General features: G+C 37.8%; 1 protein-coding gene across 5 annotated transcripts in view; it reads left to right on the top strand.

Moving 5' to 3' along the window:
- Positions 1-17,783, top strand: part of LOC121318904 (glutamate receptor 3) — an 82,590-nt gene that overhangs the window by 49,586 nt on the left and 15,221 nt on the right. For 4 of the 5 annotated variants that reach the window (XM_041256096.1, XM_041256097.1, XM_041256095.1 and 1 more), the window contains exons 7-12: positions 3,547-3,714; positions 4,113-4,217; positions 5,591-5,698; positions 6,309-6,515; positions 12,218-12,591; positions 15,373-15,571. In XM_041256096.1, coding sequence (XP_041112030.1) covers positions 3,547-3,714; positions 4,113-4,217; positions 5,591-5,698; positions 6,309-6,515; positions 12,218-12,591; positions 15,373-15,571 — 1,161 coding nt within the window. Of the gene's footprint in view, positions 1-3,546; positions 3,715-4,112; positions 4,218-5,590; positions 5,699-6,308; positions 6,516-12,217; positions 12,592-15,372; positions 15,572-17,783 lie in introns of those variants that run through there. The other variant, XM_041256098.1, reaches the window with a different exon arrangement.

Raw genomic sequence — 17,783 nt, forward strand, 5'->3', positions numbered from 1 at the left:
ATAGAAAATACGTTCAAGTCTTAAAGCTGCCGGCCCATTTTTTATTGCTTACATCGCCTCTAGTTATCATCACACACAAAGAGAAGTTGAGGGTTTTTTGAAAAATGATGTATGAAAAGAAAACAATATTCTGTGCACTAAAAAAATATATGGGTAAGTGAGGAGATAATATAGATAAAGAAATAAAACAAAAGCTGGTTTAAAGGTTTCCCATACTAACTGATCACACGCCCTTACCAGCTCGTCAACCCATAAATGATATGGTTTTCAAAACCCCCAATAATTAGCTGGCCTTGTCTTGGGAAGCCATGGAATTTCAATATTGTTGGTGACCTGGTAATGCATGTTTCATTGATTTTGCCATTGATTTAGTTTGCACTGAAATTACTTTATGTAAGCACCACACACTAAACCTCAGCAGTATTTGGTTTGATTGTTTCTGTGAAACTATAATGTTTATGCCTAGAAATAGCAGATAATAAACTAAAACTAAAATTGCTCAGGTCAATCAATCCATGAAAAAGTAATGAATACTCACAGCTTTGCAAATCAGGCTAGAGTCTTTTACCTATGTGGTGTCTATGTACAAAGAGAGGGAAATGTGACTGCTCTGTTCCATAAATACAATGTAGCTGGAGTAAGTAGGAAATTAATATAAACAACTTAACGCAATTTTAAGTAAAATCTATCTCTCATTACCTAAGCAATACTAGAATATTAATTTACCAAACAAAAAGCTTGCTAAAATGCATGTACTGTGTTTCTAATTAGGAAATAAAATGATCTAGAGACCCAAATCCCAGTGTTAATTGAATCAATTTGTGTGAAGCTTTCACTTTTTTTGCAAGCTCATGCATTTGCAAGTTGAAAAAGAAATAGGTGGAAATTGAGAGAATTCTTTTGACATCACTTTAGAAGGATTCTACCACGATCTTATTATAGTGCATTAAGCAGGTGTGGAATAAACTAGAAAATTAAACCCAACATTCAGGATTCATTATAGTGATTGACACAATAACAATACTGTAAGTGGTGTTAATGTTGTTCCTAACAGGTCACACAGTGTGATGTGTGTATTAAATATGGGTAGAATTGGCTTGGATTTTTGTTGATCTGTTTGTGGGTGTTATCATTCCTTGTATTATTTTATTTCATGCATTTTTTGTGTTTCATAGGCTACAACTTATAAAGAAGTCTGGGTGTATTAGAAGTGATTTTGACCTCATATTCACATTTTTACTATCTAATACAAAATGCAGGAGTTTGAGTCTGCTTATCATGCAACTAAAACTACTTAAACGATGTACATAAAAACAATACCCAGATCTATTTCCCAAGCCCTACATTGCCAGCTATGTATTTACAGCAGTAGTTAAAGAATTAGTGATGACAATTATTTTTGATACATTGTTTTCTGCCAGTGTTAGTGGTGATTAAAAAAGATATGATTCCTGTGGTATCTGTGGCTGAACTGTGATAATGAAAAAGTAGGAATGCACTTCCTTATGGCAGCCTACATGTTCACATGCAGAATCCTTTTTTATTCCAGTTGTTAAATGCAAGTTTTGACCCCACGCCATTTTAGACCCATTCATCACATTAGTAATAGTAATTACCTCTCCAAATGCCAGGATCCTGTTTGACCGCTGTGTGTTTAGTTGACATCAGTCACCGCAGGTCTAACACGAACGCTGCCACTGCGTTCCAGAAATCGCTCTTCTTCCTTCAAGGAACTGATACTAATTATTTGTTTAGTTTCTTTCTTAAATTAATATTGGCTTCTAACAGTTTAAAATGCACAGTTCTTTAATCATGCTTCCTTGCCTCCAATTTATCCAACTGGAAATAAGACCCTAGGCTAATTAAGGCATTATGAAATAGGTCACCCATTCTTTGCTAGACCATTTCTGATGCATTTTAAAAAGGGATTCATAACATGCTAATGTATGCACATGGTATTAGCACAATTGTCACTGAGTTAAAAGCCGGCATTTTAATAAAGCCTGTGTTTTAATAAAGCTGTTTATAATGTTTCTCATACTGTTTATTTGTGTGCTGTTCCACTCTATAGAAGGTTGTACTGTTTTATTAGTGAACTTCCTGTAACTGAGAATGAATCTTTAATACAGATTCATGAGACTTATTAATATTCCACAAATTGGGTATTGCTGAGATCTCAAATCAAGCTTAATAAAATCATTAAAATAACACCCTGTTTTACCATGTTCTCAAATTTGGAGCGTCTATCGTTCATCTTATTCATATCTGCTTTATGATAACTTTTATTTCTATGATAACAATTCATCTCTTGCCAAGTGCTGTTAATATTTCATATGCCTTAGATTTACCACCTTCGAAAGGAAAACTGTGGTTCAATACTATCCGTGTTTCATTGACATGACACAAGCATGCTGCTTGACGTCACCAATTTCAAGCAGTCTATGGCACAAGGAGTTTTAAAATTTAACACGCCCCTGTCCCAGTCACTCTAGTCAGTGAGATGGGGTTATTATACTGAATCGATTCTGTGGTAACGTACCAGAGTAATTGGTGCTTTCAATATGCACATTTTCTTAAACTGAATCTGAACCCAACTGAATGTATGCATGACTTTGACTTAATCAAACATTTATATTTCTCTGCTGTGGATTGTGGCATCTCCACCTAGAGAGACCACAGTAAATGAATTCCAGTCACAGAGCTGATGGAGGAATCTATTGACTTTATAATAACTACATGTGTTATTGATTGAAAAGGTATTCTCTGACAGCTATGTAGGGCACATTGTGGCATGTAGGACAGAGAGTCCTGTGTTTATCAGAATCGCTTGCCAAAGAAAGTGATGGCACTTTTAAAACATCACTTTAATCATTTTTGCCAGCGGCTCTGTTGACTCACATCAAAGTACATTTCACCTCTCTTTCTAGCTTTATGTATGATGAATATTTCATTAAAAAAACTTCAAAACAAAGCGTGTCAGTAAATTCATTTTTTAAGAGCAACACCATTAGCTCAAGCGCAAAACTTGATTTCTACATATATATATATATATATATATATATATATATATATATATATATATATATATATATATATATATATATATGTATGTACACAGTATCCTTGATAAAGATATGTTAAACATACCGAAACATTGGGAAGGTGGCTCTTTTAAGCAAAAACATACATACACAGTTTATATAAGAAGTCTTCAGATCCTTTAAATACTTTATTGCAAGTTTACTCCAGTGATAAACCTCTCTAATTCGGTTGTTAGATGACTGCAATCTCTCCTCTCCTTGTGACTCAGGTGAACCAACACAGAGACATTTATGTTAATGGATTTGAAAAAACAAACCACTGTCAGCTTCTCCTGCTGAATACTAAATGGTATTTGCTGGTTAGTAAGGTATGCACATGTTCTTAATGACCAAAAAGCTTTCAAGGACACATTATACACATTCCAGCTAGTGAGTACTACAGTGCAACCCCAGTGTGTGCTTGAGAATGCATGCCTGCTATGCTACCCTGCGCTCTGTGTTTCAGTACACGTCAGCTCTGACCCACGATGCCATACTCGTGATCGCTGAAGCCTTTCGGTACCTGAGACGGCAGCGAGTGGACGTGTCACGAAGGGGCAGCACTGGAGACTGCTTAGCAAACCCTGCTGTACCCTGGAGCCAAGGCATTGACATTGAGAGAGCTCTGAAAATGGTAGGAGGGAACATGCTGCTTCAATTCGTGCTATCCTCTGCTTTAAAATCCTTTTATTAACATTATCTCTGCTCCCCACCTTCATTGTTCTGAATCATTTGGTTATTATTATTATTATTATTATTATTATTATTATTACTACTACTACTACTAATAATAATAATAATAATAATAATAATAATAATAATAATAATAATAATAATAATAATAATAATAATAATAATAATAATAGTTTGTGATATGCAAGTATTTCTAATATATCATTCAGATAATCTTCTGCATCCTGGTATGGTCTGATTGCAGCATGACTATTAATTCTAAGACACAGGATAATGTTTGCCATTAAGGTACTCACGTCTCTTCATTCATTGTGGTTTCTTTGCATTCTTACATTTCAGGTACAGGTTCAGGGCATGACAGGAAACATCCAGTTTGACACCTTTGGTCGGAGATCAAACTACACCATCGATGTGTACGAAATGAAAGCCAGTGGTTCCCGAAAGGTTTGTCTGTGTTGCTTTGAGTGCATCTGGGAAATCCCCAGGATCTGTATTGGAATGGGTTATCTTTTGATGTTTGTCATTGCAGAACCATGTTTGGAATATTTACAGTAATGAACATACTTTTTTTAATGGAACACATACATGTGGTTTAACACTTTAAGAAACTACTGTAGGTAGATGTGGGTTTGGTTCCACATTCCCTCTAGCCTAGCCAAGTTATTCCTGTGAGTCAGTCTAGTGGAAGTGGAAATGAAAGGCTGTAATTCAGTTGCACTCTCCAGGGTAAACTTGAATTTCTAGAATGGCTGACCCTTGGTGATGTCATTCTTCAGGTAACTATATTCAAATTCTGAAGTGAACTGATGCCTTGCTATGCTGTCTGAATATAGCTGTCTTGCTATATTCAGCCCCGGAATAATATACATTAAGTTCTTCTGCAAATCAGAGCAGGTTTTTAATAACTGATTACATGGAGCAAAGACACACTGGTTTATATTGTCAGGACCATATGCTTTCCACCAGTAATTAAGAAAAGAATTCAGCATAATCAACTAGCGTCCCAGTGCTGACAGTAAGCCTACTCTGTGAGAAGTTCCAGCTCTCGATCAGGCTGCTCCCCGCTGTTCAGTGGAGACCACGAATAACAAACTGGGCCCGGAAGCTGCAGCTGTCACACATGCTGAGCGAATTCTAGTGGCGGGTTTGTATTCAGCTTGTACAAGTGGATCAGGTTTGCTTGGCTCAAAGCCAGACTCCTCAACGGCTAGAGGAATGGTCTCAGGCTTGAGACACTGCTTCCATGGCAACGTGTAAAAATACAAATGTGTGCTTTAGAGCTTTTTAACATAAGAGCAGGGACTGTAGAGAAACAGGGACCCTCAGCAGGCACTGCCAGTGCTGAGAAGAATCCCTCTTGCGGGGTGATGAGAGTGCTCTTCAGCCTGCTGTGCTTTATTTTATGTATGTCTGCAAGGCACAGTGTCAACATGAGGCATCACACAAGATCAGCCCATTTAAAAAGCATGTTAAGGTTTTGTTTTTTTAAAGTAGCTGTATATATTTTTTAATGTTTCTTTTAGTATTTCTAAATTTCACACTATTAAGTGTTTTATAAGTGTTGATAAAGTGTATGTTAAGTCTTGAATATGCAAAAGGAAAAACTACATTTTCCCCCAAGCCTTTTCTTGTGGAAACATTAAGGTATTGTTGTGTCTTTTTGATCGGTGGGTGGTGATGTTTTATCCATTCTATTGTGCGGCTTGTCTTGTAAGGCTACACTCGATCGAGTTCAAACAGCCTCATTCAAGGAAAGGTATTGATTTTGAGCGTACAGCAGGGAGACAATCAAATAATAGCGCCTGGGTTTCTTTCAGGTGGGCTACTGGAATGAATATGAGAGATTTGTGTACATCACGGATCAACAGATCTCCAACGACTCCTCTTCTGTGGAAAACCGAACGATCATAGTCACAACCATCATGGTACATTCACCTACATTCTTTTGATACTGATAAATGAACAAGCATTTGGAATGCAGGGCATTACAGGGAGGGATGATGTTCTTATTCATGTTTAGTCATGTTGTCAGCCCCCACTGGGACATTCTTGCAAGATGATGCAGCTCAATGAAATTTCCTGGTAATCAAGTTTAAAACAGTGATATTATCAGGTATGCACACACAAACACACACACACGCATACACACACACACACCCACAAGAACACACACACACACACACACAAGTTGTGTACACACACACACACACACACACACACACACACACAACAAACGCACACACACACACACACACACACACACACACACACACACACACACACACACACACACACACACACGCACACACACACACACACACACACACACACACACACACACACACACACACACACACACACACACACACACACACACACACACACACACACACACACACACACACACACACACACACAAGCACACACACACACACACACACACACACAAGCACACACGCACACACAAAGCATGTATGTGTGAGGAATGGCACATTGTTTATAGCATGTGTTTAATTCCTCTTTCCACATGTTTAGGAAGCTCCGTACGTGATGCTAAAGAAAAACTACGAGCAGCTGGAAGGGAATGAGAGATACGAAGGCTACTGTGTCGATTTAGCTTCTGAAATTGCGAAGCACGTTGGAATAAAATACAAACTGTCGGTTGTGGCAGATGGAAAATACGGTGCGAGGGACTCAGAAACTAAGATATGGAACGGTATGGTGGGTGAACTCGTATATGGGGTGAGTATTGGAATTACATATTTTACAACATCTTTTCACAATTATTAGATAAGAGTCGCCTGCTTATATACTGTAGTACAATGTAGATCCCGTATTAAACCATAATTACTAATTACCCCGAAACTGTAACCATTTCATTTGACTAACTTGAGCAACAATAACAGTTTATAATAATGCGCTCAGTAGAGTAATACAATCCTGTGAAAGAGTCATAAACCCTTTTTTTTGTCTTGTCATTTGTGATGTGTGGTAAGATATATAAGGAGACATAGAAAATCAAGCAACTGTGAGGCACATTTGTGTTGTTATATTCAAAGCTTTTTAAGACATGGTATTGTGTAGCTGTGCTAACTAGAGCCTCAGTGTAGGGCAGCAGATCTCTTTAAAAGAGCGTGTCACATCTAATTTATAGAACAGCAGTTACTATGGATACACAATGGTTACTGACAAAGATGCAGGGTGTGTTCTTTTACCACATCGGAGCAAAGACCAATGTGTTCATATTTTTCACTTATTTATCAGATCAATTTATAATGGGACCAAAGTCTGTTTTTCTAGCCGTATTCCACTGACAGCAGTCCAACAATAATCCAGAATTACAGAGCTTTAGAACGTAGTCTTTGGATACATAATATACAGCAACTCTTTACGTTATAATACTCTACATACACTGTAATTACACTCTCATAACATAGTTATTACACATATTGTTGTGTCGTTACAGTGCAACAACATGTTTAATTACAGTTGCTAATTACATCGTGTTTTTCACATCAGTAATTACAATGGAATTACCATGATAGCACGCATGCAGTCACACTGTAATTAAAATGTAGTTAGAGACAGCTAGTGTAACGTGTTACCGAACATACACTAAAGGGAATGCTATGTAGGTGCTGATAATAATGGTGCACTTACATGAAAACCTAATTCATCATGAACAGGGATAGCATTGCCATGAACAAAGATGGGATCGCTGATCTGGACAAGTATTCAATCTGTTATTAATTGATGCGTACACTAGGAGATCATGAGACAGTTTATAAGTAAACACACAGTTATATATTAATGGAACTAAAAAATGATGGTACCAAAGAATGGAACCAGTTATTGAATGGTATATTTCAATACCGTACAAAGAATTTAATACCAAATCATGGTATTTGCGTATTGTTGACATAGATGATCAAAAAACGCCAGGATACATCAATCAATATCTGAATCCCAATCCAGTTACTCGCCTGGATACATCTGAATGGTATGTTTGATCTCTTTACCAAAGTCTTCACAAGGGTGACCTACTTCAGTCATTTCAAGCCCAGATCGAAATTAACTCATCGTTTCCCATCCGAAACAGGTGACCGTAATCATTAACAAAGGTCTATTGATCAGTTTATAACATAGCAAGCTGGGATGCTGTGTCTGCAGCGATTGGAATGAAGTTAGCTTTATTTTTTGAATTGTTTATTGATTTACCCAGGAGAGTATTGTACATGCTAAGATCATCCTCCTCTGTCCGAGATGGTCAAGGTAGGACAGCACAAGCAAACAGCTACAGCACATTTCAAATTTACCGAGCAACAACAAATACATCTATAGAAACAGCGAAAATAGATGGAGCTAAACATGCCGAAGGAGCTCAACAACATGTATCAAAAACAGGTTTTGTATAGCAGTGACATTTGTTTTTTAAACAGTGTGATAACGGCATTTTGTTTTACCCATTGGTTATCTTTGTAAGGAATTCACCAAATGAGGCAGGATACAGTTTCATCCCTGAAACACTACAGCTTAGTTCCTTTTGCTGATTTTTTTTTTTTGAAATCAGCATTTCTGATGCAGTGTGTGAAGGCTGGGTGACCTTACTATCCAGTTTTCCAGCCATCAGTGGAACCAATTGCATGATTTGATGCAGTAAATTATCTTTCAAAATAGAAAACTAGGCTTGAAGCGAATTAACCAGGAGAATACGAATATGTTGATCAACCTTCTCACACGCAATCCCCCAAATTACAGGAAAGTGTATACCTCCCTGTGGGAAACACAGAACAATTGATTGCAATCGCAAAAAACTTTTGGCTGACCCATAAATTCCATGCCTCTCCGTTGTCCTTTAAAAGCCTGTATTGATTGACTGCATTAGCGCTGTGTTTACTGTCACACGCACTGCCGGAGAGCACACGTTATGATTGTTATTATTGCTATTGCATCTTGTCACTGAAATCAAATGATTTGTTGTTATTTGAAAGATTCTTAAAGGAAAGCTCTGCAGAAATAAAGTAAACACACATGTGTTAATGTTTTCAGTAGCTTTTCTTCAATTGGATGCTCCTGTATTCTTATGTAACTCAATATGAAATTAGTTTCTGTTCAATCCATTTAGTTTTTAACTTGCATGTTTATTTTGCTAGGCTTAAGTCTGTAGTTCTTACTTGAATGCATTAATAATAATAATAATAATAATAATAATAATAATAATAATAATAATAATAATAATAATACACTTTATTTTATATAGCTCCCTTAAAAGCAATTATCTCAGAGTGCTTCAATAGTAGTTTATACTAGTAGTAGTTTAACAAAGATAAATTCAACAAAAGCAGTAATACGAAGAAACAAAAAACAAAAAGGGAAAGGAATCATAAAAATGCAGCTCTAAAAAAGTACGTTTTTAAGCTAGATTTAAAAAGTTGGTGAATCCCTGATCTCGAACGGAATAGAGTTCCACAGTTTTAGGGCATAGCAACAGAAGGTCCTGTCGCCCGTACAGCGCAGGCGAGCAGAAGGGACACACAGCAGTCGAAGATTGGTGGAGTGCAGGTTGTGAGTGGGTGTGTAAAAGGTTGAAAGATCTGTCAAATAAAGTGGAGCCAGCCCGTGGAGAGCCTTGTAGGTCAGGAGAAGGATTTTGAAATCCACTTGAAACCTAACAGGCAGCCAATGCAAGGTCTCCAACACAGGTGTAATGTGATCCCAAGAGTGTGATCTAGACCAAATTCGAGCAGCAGAATTTTGAACATATTGCATTTTGTTGAGAATGCTATTAGAGACACCAGCGAGCAAGGCGTTACATTAAACAATCCTAGAGAAAACAAACGCATTGATCGATTTTTCAGCCGCAGATACAGAGGGCATAGGTCAAAGCCTAGCTATATTTCTGAGGTGATAGTATTCAACACATGTGGTTCAAAGGATCAAAAATCATACCCAGATTTTTCAGTTTAGATCTGAACTCAAGCATGGTACCATCAACTGACTTTTACGTATCTGATGGGAAGTACCTAACAGCATAACCCCAGCCTTATTACAATTTAGGTGTAAAAATGTTTGCGACATCCAACTTTTTATATCAGAGATACAGACAGTAAGAACAGAGGCAGCAGCATCAATATCAGGTTTAGAATGAATATAGATCAGTGTCATCTGCTTAAAAATGATTATTCAGGCCATGTGATCTTAAAATGTAGCCGAGGAGAAACGTATAAATACTAAATAACAGGGGGCCCAGGATAGAGCCTTGTGGGTCACCAAATGTTACTGACCCAACCTCAGAACTAAACCAGCCCAGGGAGATGAATTGCTGGCGCCCTGTTAGATAAGAGTTAACCCATTTAAGAGCAGCGCCAGAGATACCAAATAAACACTGTCAAGAAGAATCGCATGATTTACAGTGTCAAATGCAGGACTAAGATCGAAAATAATGAATATTGACAAAGCACCTAGAGTCTGCTACCATTAATAGATCATTAGTAACTTTGACAAGTTCAGTCCCAGTACTGTGAAGATGTCGAAAACCAGATTGAAAAGGTTCATAAAGTTTGTTAGCAGGGAGGCAACAATTTAATTGCAGAGTGACAGCTTGTTCTAGTAGTTTAGCAAGAAAAGGCAGGTTTGAAATAGGCTGAAAAGTATTAAAATGATCCAAGGCCATATGTGTTTTTTTAGGCACTGGCATGACTGCTGCAGTTTTAGAAGCTACTGGCACCACACCAGAACTCAGGGAATCATTTATGATATTGAACACCAAGGGGCAAAGCCTCACAAAACAGAACTGAAAAAGAGCAGAGGGAATAGGATCCAACAAACAGGAGGTAGATTTCACTCGAAGGACAAGATCTGTAAAAGATGCAGAAGCAAGAGGTGCAAAGCAAGAGAGATATGGCACTAATGTTCCATTACTCACAGCGTAGGTTTTGTACTCTGCTGTCTTAGAGTCTCTGCTTAACAGTAGCAGTGGAACAAAGACTGATGGCCTTCAGCCACAGAAGAATTTAAAGAACGTGCTATACTTAGCAGATCACTCTATCCAGGCTTTCTATATAAGCTTCACAACAAACATTCACATGGCAAGTCAGGGTTTTATACATACAGGCAACTGTTAAAATGTTGAACGTCTGTGTGATTACATCCCCTTGTGTGTTTCGAGGGATAATGCTAAAAGATTATCATCTGCAGTTATTCAGTTCAGCTATAGTAACTTAGCAGCACCTTTTTACATTAACCATTATATGCAAATACACCTTTGATTCAAAGGGGTGTTTCAAGACTGTTTTATTATGTGTAGAAAATTGCTAAGCCATGTTCAGTTATATATCTCACTTAATTGCTAAATAGCTCTTTCCCTTTTTCAAAGTTATTCTGTGCTATAAAAGTGCAGCCTGAACAAGAGAAAATGGGGATCTGATTTTCAAAGTCTGATTTTTAGTATTGCCATGTTTCTCCTATGATTCCTTCTCACCTGATTGTTAATCAGCTTTTCTGTGGGTGAGATACCCTCGTCACATGTCATTTTTGAGACAACAATGATGACTGTAGAGAGGATAAGTCATTAAAAATGTGATTTTACCAAAATGCTAACAAGCTTTGGAACTTGAAGTGCAGCGGCTGTATTTCTCCTTATCAATAGAGACCTTTGAAACATTTACATTTGGAGAAGTCTATTTTAAATATGTCACCCCTAATTATTTCAATGCACAGTTATGTATTTAAAGCCAGCCAATTTGCCAATAATCTGTGCAGAACCTTGTGCTGTAAATGCAAGAGCGTTTACAGATCAATGTCATCTCATAGGTAACGATTGATCGGGATAGATTTCTTGCAGTTTGTTAAAAAACTGTTGCTGGTTAATGTATCATAAGGAGCCACGTGCGAGGCTTACTTTTGAAAAGCTGCAGATAAAACTGCAGTTTCGTCATTAGGAGCTCCACAGTTCATGTTTCCTGGCTGTTGTTTTCTGTTAGACTGTTGTGAACGGCTGTTACTCCTAATAGATCACTTTCTGGTTGAAAGAGTTCTGCAGGAGAAAAAATGTAAAAAGCACAACAGGCTTGCAATTTCTTTTTCTACCATTAGATGGCATTTCAAAATTAATTGAGGTTTGGCAGTATCATCCGAGTCACCACTACATGTGGTCTTGAAGAGAGCCATGTTACCAGTCAGCTCCGACAGGCCTAAAGACTGCATAGCATAGACTTGCTAAGAAGTGATACTTCCTGCCCAATACTTGTCCTTTAGTGCTTAGCAAACTATGTGTTTCGTTGCTTCAAAATGCAAACAAGTACAGTAGGTGCTCTTATTTTCTTTGCTAACAGTGTCCATTCACCATGGCCGGCCATTCTTGTTATACATCTTAGCCAAATAATATACTGCTAGAACATTGCTTAAAGTCTGAACACTAATACAAATCGTTTTCCCGTTTCCAGAGAGCAGATATAGCTGTTGCACCGCTGACTATAACACTGGTACGAGAAGAAATGATTGACTTTTCTAAACCCTTTATGAGCTTGGGCATCTCCATTATGATAAAGAAGCCTCAGAAGTCCAAACCTGGAGTGTTCTCCTTCCTGGACCCATTGGCCTATGAAATTTGGATGTGTATAGTGTTTGCCTATATCGGAGTCAGTGTGGTGCTCTTCCTGGTCAGCCGATTCAGCCCTTATGAATGGCATTTGGATGACAATGATGAAGCTCGTGACCCCCAGACCCCACCGGACCCGCCAAACGACTTTGGGATTTTCAATAGTCTCTGGTTTTCTCTGGGAGCCTTTATGCAGCAAGGATGCGATATTTCACCAAGGTTGGTTACACATTACATCCATCCACCTTTTTGCATTTTATGGTCATCAGCTGATTATGGTGCATATATGTTATTTTTTTTCCACTCCATTCTTTTATTTTTCTTCCCCCCATTCAAATGCAAGAGCTTCATCATCCAGCCGCCATGCATGCATCCATGTATTGCATCCATGTATTGCATCCACGAATAACTTATATACACCATGCCGACACTGTAAAATGCATAGGGTCATTTTGTTTTGTTTTTATTCTTGCAACACTTGGAGAGCTACCGTGTTTTTGCTGCATATCCCATTTTATGGTCATAAGCTTGGTGCATATAACATATTTGCGGTTCTTTTGCATTGGAGGTCTCAGACGCGTGAGAGCCTAGCAGAGCAGTTGCAGCAGCTTCAGCAGTCATTTTGATGAAGCACCTTCAAGCGGGTTGCCTCATCGTAATGACTTTGTTTTCAATCACTTTAAACTCTGTCCTGTCTCTCTTTTTTTGGGGTTTTTCGCTGATTCATCTTTCAATCCATCCCTCCGTCCATTACCATTATTGCTTTCTCCCGCATCACCCTCAATGTTCCTAATAAGAATTACCATTGTTCGGCTTGTTGTTTTTTTATGTTGTAGGTTGTAAGTTAATGAGGGCCGCTTTGTAGCTTGTTAGACACCTCTTTGTTTAAGCATGCAGCTGCTGCTCTGCAGTGACAATCATTCCTAGAGTCACTGATTGGTCTTGAGTTTACTAAATGCATGGTATGAATAGAATTTTGAAAGATGATAATTGCTGAATTATGTAATTTGTCATGTATGAAAAGCACTGGCATTAAAACCACTCTTGCTCAAACCAAGATGCGGTCCACTTGAAAACATATAGTGTAATACAATTAACTAGCATGATCCTGTGTGTCTGTGTTCTAGCTATGAACAGTATAGATTCAGACAGAGCGCTACAGATGAAAAACCTAAGATGTTTATAATGGGGAAAGTGCATCTATATCATGCTCTTTGGGCTTCACCCATGAAAGAGTTGATGTAATGTCTATTGAGAATTGTGAATATTGAATCCACACTATAAACCTCCACTTTATCGAGCAAGCCCTGTTGAAGGCTACAGTTGGATAGCTCATCAGTTTTATCAATAGTTTAACTGTAATTTGGTGCATCTCTATAACAGTTGCCTCATTATAGTAAAACGCTTAGCTTCCAAACGTCTTCTATACTGCAGAAGTAACAGCAGTGAGTGTGTCATCCTAATGCCTACAGCTTCATTGTAAATGCAGAATTTAATCCAAATTTAAGCCTGTCACAAAAATATAAAACCACAAATCGCTGCAGACCTCCTCGCTCGCCCTCTAATTGTCAGGACCACTGGACATTGCTCAAATGTTGATCCTGACAGTCGTCCGCCATTTATCTGTACCAAAATACGTCAAGCCTTACTTTCATGTGCGGTACAAACACAAATGCAGCTCTGCCTGTACTGAAGAAGAACAGGAGCAAAATATGCCAGCTCTGTCCTAACATGGAATTAAATATTCAGCTAAAGTCTAAGGAATAGTGCCATGTGGGGTGTGCAGATTTTCATATTTGATTGGCTATGTGGTCCCTTAATGACACACGTTAAGTGAATTATATTTTTAAAAATCATTAAAACACATTATTAATAATCCTTTTAATTCATAGAGTATTGATTCTAGAAATAAAATGTGTTAATGCTGCATAATCCTTTCATTTTTAGAAAAAAAGAAGAATATATATATATTCATTTCAGCTGTAACTCATAAAAAATACACACCTTGAATGGAACATAACGCTATTTCTGGAGACTGAGCAATCGTATTGCAATGCTAACGGGGAGCCTGCTGTCATTCAGCTTTCTCCCAATTGTCTATCAGCAATGGTTCTTTTTCAAGATCGCATTTGAAGACCGTCAATTTTGTTCTTAATGATTACACTGAAAAGGGACTGTAAGAATGATCCTACACAGGAATCACATGTTCCATCCAGTAGAGTGAAGCGTGTGTTATTAGCTACACTCATGCTCTTCTTTTCTTTCAATACTGTATAACCGTTACGTCATCACAAGCTCCGTGATCCATTTCATCTAAAGGTATGCAGAATTTTTTTTATATATTCACACATCAAAGTTTGCTTGCTTATTATTTATTGATTATTTTATTTAGACTGTCTAATCGCTTATTGTTGTAAACTTTCTAACTGTAAAAAAAGAAATAAATAACTGCATTACCATTTATCCAAACCATATCCCAGGTGTTGATCCCCCTGCTTAGTCTGGCTTTGAGCACTGTACATGCTACGAGCGAACAGTTCCAGTACTTTGCCATGATTAATGTTAAGGAGAGATGACTGCTCTCACTTAAGCGGAAGGGTTTGCAGCTTTCCTCTGCAGTGCATTGACTGGACCTTGATTTACGACTTTTGGTCTTAAAATAGATGACATGTAATAACATTTGTTAAGGAGTAAAATACAGAGCTTATTTTATTAACAGCCAAACACATCCCTTTATTTATGTGACATAACACCAGCTGAACCTGTGTACAATAAGCTGTCCAGTTGAACTTTAACCCCATATCTATCTTGTGACCACATGGCAACACCTCATTTAGTATTTTATCCATCAGGGTGTTTAGGGTTTGGTTTGTTAAGAACAGTAGTTCATAGGAAAATTTGTTGTTCTACAGTGCTTCTGTTCCATTCAAATAGAACAATAAAGTTAATAATGTTTATTAGTAATATTTTGTTCTTGTGTTTGTTTTTTTATAAATTCAGATCCCTGTCAGGACGAATTGTTGGAGGCGTGTGGTGGTTCTTCACCCTCATCATCATTTCATCCTACACCGCCAATCTCGCTGCTTTCCTCACTGTGGAGAGGATGGTGTCCCCCATTGAAAGCGCAGAAGATCTGGCCAAACAAACTGATATCGCGTACGGGACCCTGGACTCGGGCTCCACCAAAGAATTCTTCAGAGTGAGTGCTCACCTTTCTCTGGGTGTAAATCGTGTTGCTCCTTTCTGCCAGTTTGTATGCCACTCTGTTTGTGAATGCACGTGCGGGTGCATTGGGGGAGGGGGGAGTTATAGCCATACTCAAAGTGAGAGGCCGCTTTTGGTCAGAGATCAACTTTTTTTTACTCAGCAGGTTGTTGAGGGGATTGTATTTAATAATTAGATGGATGGTATAAAAGGTGAGGGTATAAAGGAAATGGACTGCAATTAAGCAAATGGATAGGATGGTACGGAATCAATAATGTATCAAAAACTGTTAATGAGGGAAGGCAGAGTAGACGTGATCCTTGTTCATGGAATAATCTAATTATCTAGTCAATCACGCATGAGCACCCAGAACTGCTGCCTGAGAGGACTTCTCTGCTACAATTACACGTGACATATCAACCGATAGAGTACCTAGGGGTAAAACAAATGAACTAATGCCAGCAGCTTGTGATTCACTGTGTTTAAAAGGGAACCATTTCCTCTTGAGCCGTTTCAGTAAATGCATTGTATGTGCATGGACAAACCGCTAATGAAAATGCACTTTTTATAAAGCCTGCTGATGGTGGTTAAATGTTACAAGCTTGGGAATGTGTACATACAGTATTAATAGATATTGTGCAAGAATCAGTGCAGTAGGTTTGCAAGGCAATTTTTTTTTTAAATATACTGCTTTTAATGAGTGCCCTAGTTACACTGTCAGACTTTAAATTGGAAATGACAAGTGGGAGCCTTGTTCCCATGGGAATTTTAATTAAAATGGTATCTGGCTGAACAAACGAAATCACCAAAATGATTATAGAGGTTCTCCAGTAAATAATAAAGTGCTTTAATCATAAACCTTTTGGCATACATGAGCAATATTCCAATGAAGCAAACCTCTTTTTACTGTTTCAACAATGTTCTTCATTGCAAAACAATAGCTCTTACATGTCCAGTTGCCGTCCACTGATATTCTCTTCATTTCCTTTAAGTGGTAGCAGTCATTTTGAACCTTTGTGCATCCCGTGGGTTTACAATGTTTACATGGGAAATCTTTACTGAGAAAGAAAGTATTTCCGTAACCAGAATCAAATAAAATAAAAATACGTGAATTGCAAAGTATCTGTGCTGTGTTCAGAAAAGATCATTCAATTCCTGTCATGATAATTTAAATTGTGAATCTGTAGATGGGTCAGCTGATTAAATCACATCTACAGGTAAATTATAGCTTCGTATAATTACTAGTGATGCACCCTGAATGAAGCAAGCATACAAATTCTGTGAGCGTTAATAACAGCTGTGGTAATTGGAAGATAATTTTGGTTTCGTACCTATTGTGTGTGCGTACAGTGCATCAGTAATGACACAGCTGTGGTGTTAATGAGTGGCAGTTTACCGAAAATGCATCTTCTTCCAAGCAACTTATTTACTTCAGTGGCTTTATTGGGAGCTGCTTTTCCTCAATTTAAATCAAATTAAATGTGCTCTTTTCGCTCAGCCGTTCATTTCTGAAATTACTGATCTACCGCATGGATGCCAGTTTTGGCCATTGCTTGAGAATGTATGAAATGAGCTGGTTGCATGACATGTTGCTGCTTGGATAGGTTGGAAGAGTGTGTGCTTTCTAATATCAACAAGCCTTTATTTTCAATATCAAGACAAACATGAATTTCTGAATACTGTACAAATATAGACAGAGGAATTAGCATGAGTAGTACCTGGGTAAGTGCTGGCGCATTACGTGTGTTATTACAAGGAAAGGGCACAGTGTTACCCTGTTATTGCATCACAAAGCCAGTTCCATGTAATTATACAGCTCAGGAAGCAATTGTAATTACCCAGTTATTACAATGTAATTACATATCTAGTCATGCACTGTCACCCGAAGAAAATTTAAACTGATACATTTTCTTAAACAACCTTGTCTTTACCATTTTTTATCTGCATTGTTAAGCCAGTTAACATTATAATTGTAGGCTTTTACAAGACATAATATATCAAGGATGTCTGTCATGCAAATAAATAATCAAATAAGGGGAGCTTTAATGAGGAGGGATAAGAGTTGGGGTTATACTATCAGGATTTCTTATTGTTGGTCTTTAATAAGAAATTAGAACTGGGAAGTGGAGCTTGATGCGGAAGCTTCATTGGTTCATTAAATATAGTTCCAGGTCAGATTGTTTTGAAGGTCAAAATATAAGTGATAT

Source organism: Polyodon spathula, chromosome 7 (assembly GCF_017654505.1).
Source record: "Polyodon spathula isolate WHYD16114869_AA chromosome 7, ASM1765450v1, whole genome shotgun sequence".
Taxonomy (NCBI): Eukaryota; Metazoa; Chordata; class Actinopteri; order Acipenseriformes; family Polyodontidae; genus Polyodon; species Polyodon spathula.